At 41.4% G+C, this 12,495-nt stretch overlaps 1 protein-coding gene across 3 annotated transcripts in view; it reads left to right on the top strand.

The window, feature by feature from the left end:
* Nucleotides 1-11,711, top strand: part of SERTM2 (serine rich and transmembrane domain containing 2) — a 74,507-nt gene extending 62,796 nt beyond the window's left edge. For 2 of the 3 annotated variants that reach the window (XM_068249598.1, XM_068249599.1), the window contains exon 2: nucleotides 9,928-11,711. In XM_068249598.1, coding sequence (XP_068105699.1) covers nucleotides 10,331-10,612 — 282 coding nt within the window. In that variant the 5' untranslated portion in view covers nucleotides 9,928-10,330 and the 3' untranslated portion in view covers nucleotides 10,613-11,711. Of the gene's footprint in view, nucleotides 1-2,148; nucleotides 2,225-9,927 lie in introns of those variants that run through there. The other variant, XM_068249600.1, reaches the window with a different exon arrangement.
* The last annotated feature ends 784 nt before the right edge of the window (nucleotides 11,712-12,495 follow it).

Below are 12,495 nucleotides of genomic sequence, written 5' to 3'. Positions count from 1 at the left end.
CGCATAGGGCTGTGGAGTCGGTACAAAAATCATCTGACTCCAACTCAGTCTCTTCAGTTTATGAAACCACTGACTCCAACTCCAGTTATCCAAAATTGTTCCGAATCCCCAACTCGATTCCACAGCCCTTGCAGGGCTATAGATATAGCTATTCTGAAACCACTTACTCTGACTCCAGGTACCCAAAAAATTGCTCTGACTTCAGAGTCCTGCTAAGCTGCTACCATTGGTCATATGCCACCTGACTAGGGCCCACCATTTGTGTCACCAATACCCTATGACTAGAGATGGTAACAGTTGACCAATAAAAGCAGCTTAGTACTTGGGAGTGGCGAGTAAAATATATAACTCGGGTCAGAGTCTCACTTCATGAAAAGATGGATACTGGTTCACTTTAAAGAGAAATTGAAGCGAAAAAAAAAATTATGATATAATGAATTGGTTGTGTAGTACAGCTAAGAAATAAAATATTAGGAGCAGAGACATAAGTCTAATATTTTTTCCACTACAGGAAAAATTAAGAAACTCCAGTTATCTATGCAAAACAGCCATTGAGTTCCACGACTTTCAAAGTTGCAGAGAGCTCTGTCTTCTGAAGCTTATTATCTTGAGTGCCTCTAACTGTATTGTTTTTTTTCCTACAGAGAACAGTTCAAAAGTTCAATAGCCTGCTCTGTAAAATCATTTAGAATGCTGAGTAGCGCGTAAACTGCAAATATTAGAGAATGATGCAGTGTTATTAAAAAAAACTATATAACTGAAAATAAAAATAAGAGAATATTTTCTTTGCTACTACACAACCAATTCATTATACCATAATTTTTTTTTAAGGTAAAAAGGAGTATCTATGACCTCTGTGCCAAACAGTATTTATTACATCTGTGGAAAACAGAGACATTTGGTTGTGTTTAATACTTGATATTTCAGCAACGTGTCTAATACAGTATAACCACACACAATTCACTGTGTTGCCATTAGATGTTAAGGAAACATTACAGTACATTCAAGGGCCTTTTCTACTGTATATTGAGATCACTATAGCAAACAAGCTGAGATCTGATCACAATTTGCCATTTATCCATGGTGTAATTGTGCTTGTAATTTTCCTAAGATAAGGGGAGGGTCTTTCTGCAGCATAGGAAAATCATAATTAATAGTACTGCAATTGCTATGCAATTTTCTTGCATTCACTTAGACATGAACCAAAATGCAAACACAGGCAAAGTGCAGCATGGCGTGCTCTTGTATTGAAGTTAAAATTGCATCATGAGGAAGCACCACAGTGGGATCAGGGCACTGCAATTACATTGATTAATAATGATGCCCATGAGATTTCTATGCGGGAAAATTTCATCCAATTAGACTATAGGATTGGAACACGGCTAGTTACATATCTTATTCCATTTTGCTGGCCTTCAAGCAGACATGGAGAATGTCACTCATCTCCAAACCAAAGAGCATGACCTTGTGTTCTACACGAGACCTAATACCGAACATGATGCCTGTAAAGTTTTCTCAGTGGCGCCATGGATACACATTAATTGCATCCTCTCTTACAGGTCTTTCCTCGTAAGTGTGACTGAGGAATGTTTCAATTGATTTAAACAACCTTCTCAACTTGTTCTCCAGTTCTAGAACATTGCAGCAGTTATGAAGCCAATTTTTTCTTAAACTTCTTATCTACCTCATACTTTTCTATTTCTCAGAGTTGTGTGTTGGTTATGTGCTAAACAGTGGAGGGATAGAATAAATACAGTGTTTCCCCAAATCTAAGAAATCCCCCCAAAATACACTGTATTTTGAGTATGCTCGAAATATAAGACCTGGCCCTCCTGCAGATCCCCCTAAAAGAAGCCCTACGCGTCAGACCTGTTCTCCCCTTCCCAAGGGGGCCGCCGGCTTGCAGGCTTACTTTACCTCCCAGCTGCTACTGCTCCTGGCCCCTTCCTGCAGAAAATCCACATCCTCCTGTTTATTTCCGGCATAATTTACATACCGCAGATTAGCAGTCACATGTGGTAAAGGTAGTGAATGTATCCAATAGGAGCGCTGCCCTATACAGGAAGTAAACGAGATCACTTCCTGTATAGAGCAAAGCTCTTATTGGATACATTAGCTGCCTTTACAACATGTCACCGCTAATCTGCGGTGTGAATTATGCTTCAGATAAACAGGAGGATGTGGATTTTCTGCAGAAAGGGGCCAGGAGCAGTAGCAGTGGGAGGTAAAGTGAGCCTGCAAACGGCCAGGGGTGTGTGGGGGAGAACAGGTCTGCCGCTTAAGGCTTCTTTTAGGGGGATTCAGACTTTCTGCAGGAGGGGGCTAGGACCGGAAGCAGTGGAAGTTGTAAAGCGGGCAGGCGGGCGAGGGAGAGCAGGTCTGCTGCATGGGGCATCCGCAAGTCTGACAGCCACATGGGCTTATTTAGCAGGGAGCAGAGGGGGAATCTGGCTATATACACTAAAGGTTAACTTTAGGTTTTCCTGAGGTAACGTTTCCTGAATACTTCCTGCCTCATCACCATGGTGATACCTATAGAAATGTTATTAAAGACAGGAGATAAGCTTAGTGAATTGAGGCCAGTGTCTTATTTTCAGGGAAACAAGGACTGATAATACAAACAAATTAAGATTTTGATTAGTTAATTGATAAAAACTAGTCCTCATATGCATAAAAATAAGTAGATATTGTACAGATTCTTTTTTTAAATCACACTGCGATTTATAGGCTTTATCTAATTCTCATAACAAAAGTTATGCGAAGGGATAACTCAGCACACCTGCTACTAAATGATGGACAGCTATAACAGGCCAGGCTGAAGCTCAGTGGTCTGATTGACTGATGCCACAGTAAAGCCTTGTACACACATGCAACTTTGATTGGCAATGTATGGCACATTTTAGCACTTCCATGTAGTATGAGCACTTACCTAAACAATCTGTTCATAGTATTCAGGATCGGTTGTCCATCATGCTACATGGAGGTGGTAAAATTGGTCAGTGATTGGCCAGTAAAAATTCAATGTGTGCACTGGCGCCCGCTGCCAGGAGCGATGTGCGCACGTGCACAAGTCACTCCTACTGCAAGATTTTGAGGTGTCCACACCTATTTTGTGTTGGTTTGGTTACATTCTCTACAATAAAAAATAAAAATAATTTATGGAGAAGGGGATCTCCTAGTAATGGCTGCTTTCTTGACTTTGGGACAAATTCACAAAATATCCATAAATTTGCCACGTACAGGCAACACAGCAATTTTACCATTACTTTAGGTACATACTTAACAGTAGATAGATTGGGAACCCACGGCAACGCAACCTGATGAACAAGTATCCCCCAATCCATCTTACTACTGTGGGAACACGGCATGGGTGCAAATGAGAGTTCAGACGATCATGGCACTCAGCCTTGATGGTTGTAATCACGGTGTACATCTTTTGTTTAATCCAGGCCTTCTCAACCAGGGTTCCTTGAGTACTCTGCAGGGGTTCCTTGGCATTTTCCCCATCATGGAAGTATGATAACACATACAGAATTAAGGGATACTGAATAAAGAAGCACTAAATTGGGGTTAGAATAATAATGAACACATTAATAAAAAAAACAAAAACACTGGAATTAGGAAACAGTATAATAAGGGGCATTGTAAGAGGGGGTAGTGAAATAAACGGCCACACCTAGTTTTAATGTCCATTCCTCTTGCAAAATAAATTCAGGGGTTCCTTGAGATCCAAAAAATATTTGCAGGGGTTCCTTGAGATTCCAAAATTATTTGCAGGGTTACTCCAGGGTAAAAAGCAAGAAGTTTTAAATCAGGATAATACCATTTATTGGCTAACTACAAAGAATAAGAATAAGCAAGCTTTTGGCCATGCAGCCTTCGTCGGGCTTAAATCCTGTTTGTTTGCAGGCTGGTGGTACAGACAGGTTTATGCATGCAACATCAAAAGGGAAAACATAGATTTTTTTTGCAAGCATAAATACATGTCAGTAAGATGCCTTAAAGAGAACCCGAGGTGTGTTTAAAGAATGTTATCTGCATACAGAGGCTGGATCTGCCTATACAGCCCAGCCTCTGTTGCTATCCCAAACCCCACTAAGGTCCCCCTGCACTCTGCAATCCCTCATAAATCACAGCCATGCTGTGAGGCTGTGTTTACATCTGTAGTGTCAGTCTCAGCTGCTCCCCCGCCTCCTGCATAGCTCCGGTCCCTGCCCCCGTCCCTTCCCTCCAATCAGCAGGGAGGGAAGGGATGCAGGCTGGGATTGGAGTTCTGCAGGAGGCGGGGAGAGCAGCAGACTGACACTATAGAGATAAACACAGCCAGCTCTGACAAGCTGTTTGTCAGCAGCGTGGCTGTGATTTATGAGGAACTGCAGAGTGCAGGGGGACCTTAGGGGGGTTTGGGATAGCAACAGAGGCTGGGCTGTATAGGCAGATCCAGCCTCTGTATGCAGATAACATTCTTCAAACCCACCTCGGGTTCTCTTTAAGTGAAACAGAACATCTAAATGGGGTGGGAGGTTGTTAGCTGAGATAAGAATACTTGTTTACACCATGCTCACAGACCTGGGAGTTGGACAGACACAGAGGTATCGTTAATTCTGAGTTCACAAGTTTAGCTATATAGGCTGAGAAAGAGTTTAAATATCATCAGCCTCATACCAATATAAAAAGTTATTGTCCTTATTCAAGCCCTTGTCCACTGCTTTGAACCAATTTATACATTTTGTTTCTGCTATTAATCGATCATTTGACGTTTTGAAGCCACCCTTCAGGGCAGTGACATGAAGATCATACATGCTGTGTCCATTGGAACGAAAGTGTGTAGCAACTGGGAGTCCAGATTTGGTATCGTTAATAGTGTGCCTGTGTCCATTCATACGTTTGTGCAGAGTTTGTCCAATTTCTCCCACGTACATAACATTGGGGCATTTAGCACACATGATCAGATATATCAGATTGGTGGAACCACGGGAAAATGTGCCTTGTACTCTGTACTCCTGTTGTGAACCTGGTATCGTTAACCTGTCAGTGGAGTACATGTGTCTGCAGGTCCCACACCTTTTTTTGTCAGCAGGGTGATGTTCCGTTTTGTTGAGGTCTATTCAAAAAACTCCTGACAATCATCTGTTTTAGATTGTGTGGGTGCTGATATGACACGAGGGGAGGTTTGGGGTATATCTTTCTCAGTCTGTGATCCTTGTGTAAAATGGGATGAAGTTCCTTAGCAATCCTCCTTAAGATTTCCAGGTGTGGGATGTAGGTGACAACCAAAGGGACACGCTTCTCTTTCTGGTTTTGCTTATATTTCAGGAGTTCAGTCCTGTGGATGATGTTGGCTTTCCTGATTTGGGCCTCAGCCATAGGAGGACTGTAACCTTGTTTAATGAAAGTGTTCTTAAAGAGTAACTGTCAGGCTGCAGAAGCTAATTTAAACCTCTATTCTCCTGTGTTAAACAGTTTAGAAGGAAGCCCAAAAGCAATTAGTGAAGATAAAAATCTCAGTTACCTTTGATGTGTGCTTATCAGCAAGTCTGTTATTCTTAAGAAGACGCAAGCCGCATACCATACTGCAAAGCATTCTGGGGCTCTCCCCTCGGCTGCTAATGAGATGTTACAGCAGCTTGTAATCGCGTAGCACTGATAAATCTCGGGCAGAGTACACTGCAGGAGTCAGCTATTGTTCCTAGCCACATGGCTCATTAATATTCACTGCACACTGTGTTGTTCAAGTACGAGCTTATCTGTGATCAGGAAGCAGGCAGGACATGACGACACATTTGACAGAAAAACATGGAGCCTGCCATGAGCTGTCAGGAGCATCTATCTCTGCATATACTATATACAAATTCTGTGAAGTACAAACGTGGACAGTGAAATGCATATGTAATGTAAGTACAGCCAATCTTTAGCTACTGATATATGTGTTTATTTTCTCTGAGACCTTATACCTAACAGCTCCTCTTTAAGGTGATCCAGGTGCTTGTCTCTGTCCATCCTGTCAAAACAAATCCGGTTGTACCTTATAGCTTGGCTGTAAATTATAGAGTTCTTAATGTGCTTAGAATGAAAACTGTCATATCTTAGGTATGTGGGACGGTCTGTAGGTTTGCGATACACAGAGGTTTGTAGGTTGTTACCCCTGATGTATATGGTGGTGTCCAGAAAGTGAATCTCTGTGTGAGAGTAGCTAAGTTTCAATTTGATTGTAGGATGGAAGGCATTGAAGTTCCTGTGGAACTGGAGAAGATCATCCTCACTTGCAGACCAGTTGATTAAAATATCATAAATGAAGCGGAAGTAGGCCATGGGTTTTATGCGACATGCATTGAGGTATTCCTCTTTGATTTTGGCCATGAAGAGATTTGCATACTGTGGTGCAAATCGTGAACCTATTGCCACGGCTATCTGCTGTAAATCCAAAAGTGAAATAATTATGAGTGAGAATGAATTTGATCAGTCCAGCAATAGGCTTTACCGGTATGCCCTGACCATGAAGATATTTACGACAGGCCGCAATACCATCATCATGGGGGATGTTCGTGTACAGGGACTCCACTTCCATCGTGGCCAGTATGGTTCCCTCAGGTACTGGGCCAATGGCTGTCAGTTTGTTCAGGAGGTGGCTGGTATCCTGTATGTAGCTGGGTCTATTACAGACAAGAGGTTTCAAGGTGTTTTCCAGCCACCCTGAGATGGTCTCTGTAAAAGTTCCGCTCCCTGAGATTATGGGCCTGCCTGGGTTTCTCTCTTTGTGGATGTTGGGAAGCATGTAAAAGCAGGCTGTTCTAGGCTCTTCAGGGATAAGAATCCTTACATGTTGTCTGATGTTTGCAGGCAATCTGTTAACCATCCTATTGTGTGCCATCCTGTAGCCTTTTGTGGGGTCCCCCTGTAATTTGGATTCTGTCGGAGATTCTGCGTCTGAATTTGTTGATGTATTTGTCCAGGGCCAGGTTTTTTCCTTCTTTGGGGGTCCATCTTTTTTTCTTCTTTTTAGATCTGGTGCGTTTTGGTCCATTATCCATAGTATCACAGGCCTCCTTATAATGGTAGCTTTCTGAAAAATCCTCCATATCAGAAAAAGCAGCAGAAAAAGCAGCAGCAGAAAAAGAGCATCCCACAGGTGTAATGAATCTTTCCTCTTATCAGGCTACTGAATCTGAAATGTCAGTACTCTCCAAAGGCCTGTCATTCTGCACTGCGAGACCCATAGACAGGATTGCACTCTGTGGAGATATGGAGGAATTTTTCAGAAAGCTGCAACTCAAGGAACACTACCATGATAAGGGTGCCTGTGATACAATGGATAATGGGCCAAAACGCACCAGATCTAAAAAGAAGAAAAAAAGACGGACCCCCAAAGAAGGAAAAAACCCGGCCCTGAACAAATACATCAACAAATTCAGATGCAGAATCTCTGACAGGATCCTGAATTAAAGAAAGACACTGGCCTAGAACGTAACCCCACAGGAGCGACAGGCCATCAGATCCCTTAAGGAGAATAAGGACATTATTATTAAACCAGCGGATAAAGGTGGTGCCATAGTCATAATGAACACCAGTGACTACATCCAGGAGGCACAAAGACAATTATCCAACACCACTCACTATGCCAAATTACAAGGGGACCCCCAAAAGGCTACAGGATAGCACTCAATAGGATGGTTAACAGATTGCCTGCAAACATCAGACAACATGTAAGGACCCTTATCCCTGAAGAGCCTAGAACAGTCTGCTTTTACATGCTTCCCAACATCCACAAAGAGGGAAACCCAGGCAGACCCATAATCTCAGGGAGCGGAACTCTTACAGAGAACATCTCAGGGTGGCTGGAAAACATCTTGAAACCTCTTGTCTGTAAAATACCCAGCTACATACAAGATACCACCCACCTCCTCAACAAACTGACAGCCATCGGCCCAGTACCTGAGGGAACTATACTGGCCATGATGGACGTGGAATCCCTGTACACGAACATCCCCCATGATGATGGTATTGCGGCCCGTGGTAAATATCTTCATGGTCAGGGCATACCTTAAAGCCTATTGCTGGACTGATCAAATTTATTCTCACTCATAATTATTTCACTTTTGGACAGGACCTCTATTTACAGCAGATAGCCGTGGCAATGGTTTAACGATTTGCACCACAGTATGCAAATCTCTTCATGGCCAAAATCAAAGAGGAATACCTCAATGCATGTCGCATAAAACCCATGGCCTACTTCCGCTTCATTGATGATATTTTAATCATCTGGTCCGCAAGTGAGGATGATCTTCAATTCTACAGGAACTTCAATGCCTTCCATCCTACAATCAAATTGAAACTTACCTACTCTCACACAGAGATTCACTTTCTGGACACCACCATATACATCAGGGGTAACAACCTACAAACCTCTGTGTATCGCAAACCTACAGACCACCCCACATACCTAAGATATGACAGTTTTCATCCCAAGCACATTAAGAACTCTATAATTTACAGCCAAGCTATAAGGTACAACCGGATTTGTTCTGACAGGATGGACAGAGACAAGCACCTGGATCACCTTAAGAACACTTTCATTAAACAAGGTTACAGTCCTCCTATGGCTGAGGCCCAAATCAGGAAAGCCAACATCATCCACAGGACTGAACTTCTGAAGTATAAGCAAAACCAGAAAGAGGAGCGTGTCCCTTTGGTTGTCACCTACATCCCACACCTGGAAATCTTAAGGAGGATTGCTAAGGAACTTCATCCCATTTTACACAAGGATCACAGACTGAGAAAGATATTCCCTAAACCTCCCCTCTTGTCATATCGGCAACCACACAATCTAAAACAGATGATTGTCAGGAGTGCTTTGAATAGGCCTCAACAAAACGGAACATCACCCTGCCGACAAAAAAAGGTGTGGGACCTGCAGACACATTTACTCCACTGGCAGGTTAACAATACCAGGTTCACAACAGGAGTACAGAGTACAAGGCACATTTTCCCGTGGTTCCACCAATCTGGTATATCTGATCATGTGTGCTAAATGCTCCAATGTTATGTACGTGGGAGAAACTGGAAAAACTCTGCGCATATGTATAAATAGACACAGGAACACTATTAACGATACCAAATCTGGACTCCCAGTTGCTACACACTTTCGTTCCAATGGACACAGCATGTATGATCTTCGTGTCACTGCCCTGAAGGGTGGCTTCAAAACGGCAAATGATCGATTAGTAGCAGAAACAAAATGTATAAATTGGTTCATAGCAGTGGACAAGGGCTTGAATAAGGACAAAAACTTTTTATATTGGTATGAGGCTGATGATATTTAAACTCTTTCTCAGCCTATATAGCTAAACTTGTGAACTCAGAATTTATGATACCTCTGTGTCTGTCCAACTCCCAGGTCTGTGAGCATGGTATAATCAAGGATTCTTATCTCAGCTAACAACCTCCCACCCCATTTAGATGTTCTGTTTCACTTAAGGCATCTTAATGACATGTATTTATGCTTGAAAAAAATAAAATCTATGTTTACCCTTTTGATGTTGCGTGTACAAACCTGTCTGTACCACCAGCCTGCAAACAAACAGGATTTAAGCCCGACGAAGGCTGCATGGCCAAAAGCTTGCTTATTCTTATTCTTTTTAGTTAGCAAATAAATGGTATCATCCTGATTTAAAACTTCTTGCTTTTACTGATGGCTAACACGGTACAATACCCTACTGCTACTTCCAGGGTAAAAAGGTTGAGAAAAGCTGGTTTAATCACTCACATGTACCCATGTTTCAAATACATGGAAACTATTGTCCGTTGTGCAAAAAATCAGGAAAAATTGGCATAAGGTTAGACAATTTTTTTTTACTATGACTTTACTGTTGGATCCAGAACCTCAACCATCTTTTTATGTTAATACTCTACATTTTTTTCTCATTACAGAACTACTGCACCAGTGAACCGGATGATGAAGAGAAAAGTCTCTGGGATTGGCTCCTGAAAGACCGAAACGTCAACTTTGCTCTCCAAATCCCAGCTAAACTTTATTAATTAGAACTGAATTTTCTATTTTGCTAAAATGTGATGAACCATTTGATACATTTTACAAACCCACTCTACTCTACTGTAATGTAATGCTAATAGCCAGTGGTTTACACTTTGAAATGCAGACATTTTTGAACTAATGGCACAGGGTTAGTAGTTATGGCTGAAGGTATTCTGCATTTGAGGAACAAACACATATTGGCTTGTACCAGCCAGCAGGCCCATGCTTCTTGTTTGTTTAAATACCTTCACTGACGGGTTTAGCAACATCAGTTGAAGCTACACATTAGTATCTCAAGCAATGACTGAAGCCTACTTCAAGTTTCGTGGAAACAGAACTATCTATGTTCAGCAGCTTCCAACAGTGGCCACAGAAACAACAGCTACAACAGCGGATAAATATTCCAACCTCTACTTGTATGTGGGCTTATTCCTAGGTCTACTTGCTGTCCTCCTGGTTCTATTGTTTACTATGCTCTTGCGTATTAAGCATGTCATCTCTCCTATTACCCCCAATACAGAGAGCTCAGAAATGCCACAGTTCACAGATGTAGAGATGCAAGGAAGGTCTCCAAGTGCCTAATGGATTTTACCTGTCTAATTCTTGCAAAGATCTGCTTCTAAACATGTGCTATTGCAATACTTTAGAGCTTGTAGATGAACTTATGAGCGATTTACAATTATACGGGAGCAATAGAGTCTTCTCAATCATTCCCATGAGGAGTAGACATATTATTATTATTATATATCACTTGCTGTTCATCTTCCAAGTTTTTGTTAATGATTTTTTCAAGATAACAGTGTATACTTTGGCTATTTTTTTTATGTAGTATAACTTTGAATACAGCACAAATATATGTCACTTGATAAAAAAGAAACTAATTTTTGTCAGTCTGATATAAATTACTGTCTATATCTATGTCACTGGGTAATGAAATTCATTATTGAACCTTGACCCTACAAAGACTCAGAATCAATTGTTATATACTTATGCTAGGGTTATTTCAATAATTTTTATGTTTTAGTCACCTATAGGCTTATTTACATCATTGTGCAAATCCTATGGCTTGTAACACATGACAGCCAATCACAATTCATTGCATGCATATTAAATTGGGCTTACAAGTAAAAACTGATATGTGGTTGGTTGTTGAGCATTACTGCTTTTGATAATTGTGCTTCATTGTTATTGAGGTCTAAGGGATATTTAAATAACAAGAAAACCTGCTACTGAAATTACCCCTTTTGACTTTGCTGCACATAAAAAAGGGTAACGCGCCAATAAATTTTTAAATTGCATCCGTGATGGCAATTTGAAAAATATGACATCATTGTTCTTTCATGTGAGATTCAAGTAAAAATAACATTATTATTATCATTAGTTCTATTGACATATAAATAGATTTCATTTTTAGATAGATGTTGGATTCTGTATTAGCTTCTTACTGTATATGGAGAGGTTTCTTCACTTTGGCTTTTAGGTCAGCCCAGTTTCTATTCCCTGCCGAACCATTCACTCACGTTGCTTTATAAAGATGTCAGCAGGCAGACTGAGTTTCCTGCTAAAACAGAACTCAAGGTACCCATGAATATGAGATGACAATCATACTACATAAATGGGGGGTCCACAAACACTGCCAGCTGACTTTTGTGGAGTAATAATAAGTGATCAGACAGGTTAAAGAGTACTTACCTAAGAAGATGGAAGCCTCTGGATCTTGTAAAGGCTTCCCACGCCATCCTTCAGACCTCCATTGCCTCCTCCAGACCCCCCCCCCCCCCCACCAAAGGAATCCGATTAGAGCTTGTTGGATTGAAGATCCAGGCCACACTCCTCTTCATGCACAAGTGCGGGCATACTGCACGTATATGGCCACACCTGCATTCGTGCACTAGTGTCTCCATGCTACTTCGCAGGTAAGGTCACAGCTGCACAGCTGTTAAGAATACATTAAATTAAATTGTAATCCATATGCACTTTTCCTTTGTAAAGGGGATAGTGCATGAGAACACAATGGTAAGTATCTCACCCTTGCTATACCTTTTTGGATAATGTGGGCTGACCTACAGTGGGTTGCAAAAGTATTCGGCCCCCTTGAAGTTTTCCACATTTTGTCATATTACTGCCAAAAACATGAATCAATTTTATTGGAATTCCACATGAAGGACCAACACAAAGTGATGTACACGTGAGAAGTGGAACGAACATCATACATGATTCCAAAATTTTGTTTACAAATAAATAACTGCAAAGTGGTGTGTGCGTAATTATTCGGCCCCCTTTGATCTGAGTTGCCTATAGACATTGCCTGATGAGTGCTAATGACTAAATAGAGTGCACCTGTGTGTAATCTAATGTCAGTACAAATACAGCTGCTCTGTGAGGGCCTCAGAGGTTGTCTAAGAGAATATTGGGAGCAACAACACCGTGAAGTCCAAAGAACACACCAGACAGGTCAGGGATCA

The sequence above is a fragment of the Hyperolius riggenbachi genome, chromosome 8, assembly GCF_040937935.1.
Source record: "Hyperolius riggenbachi isolate aHypRig1 chromosome 8, aHypRig1.pri, whole genome shotgun sequence".
Classification (NCBI taxonomy): Eukaryota; Metazoa; Chordata; class Amphibia; order Anura; family Hyperoliidae; genus Hyperolius; species Hyperolius riggenbachi.
The sequence above is the reverse complement of the archived record's forward strand: the minus strand, read 5'-3'. Positions and strand labels throughout refer to the sequence as shown.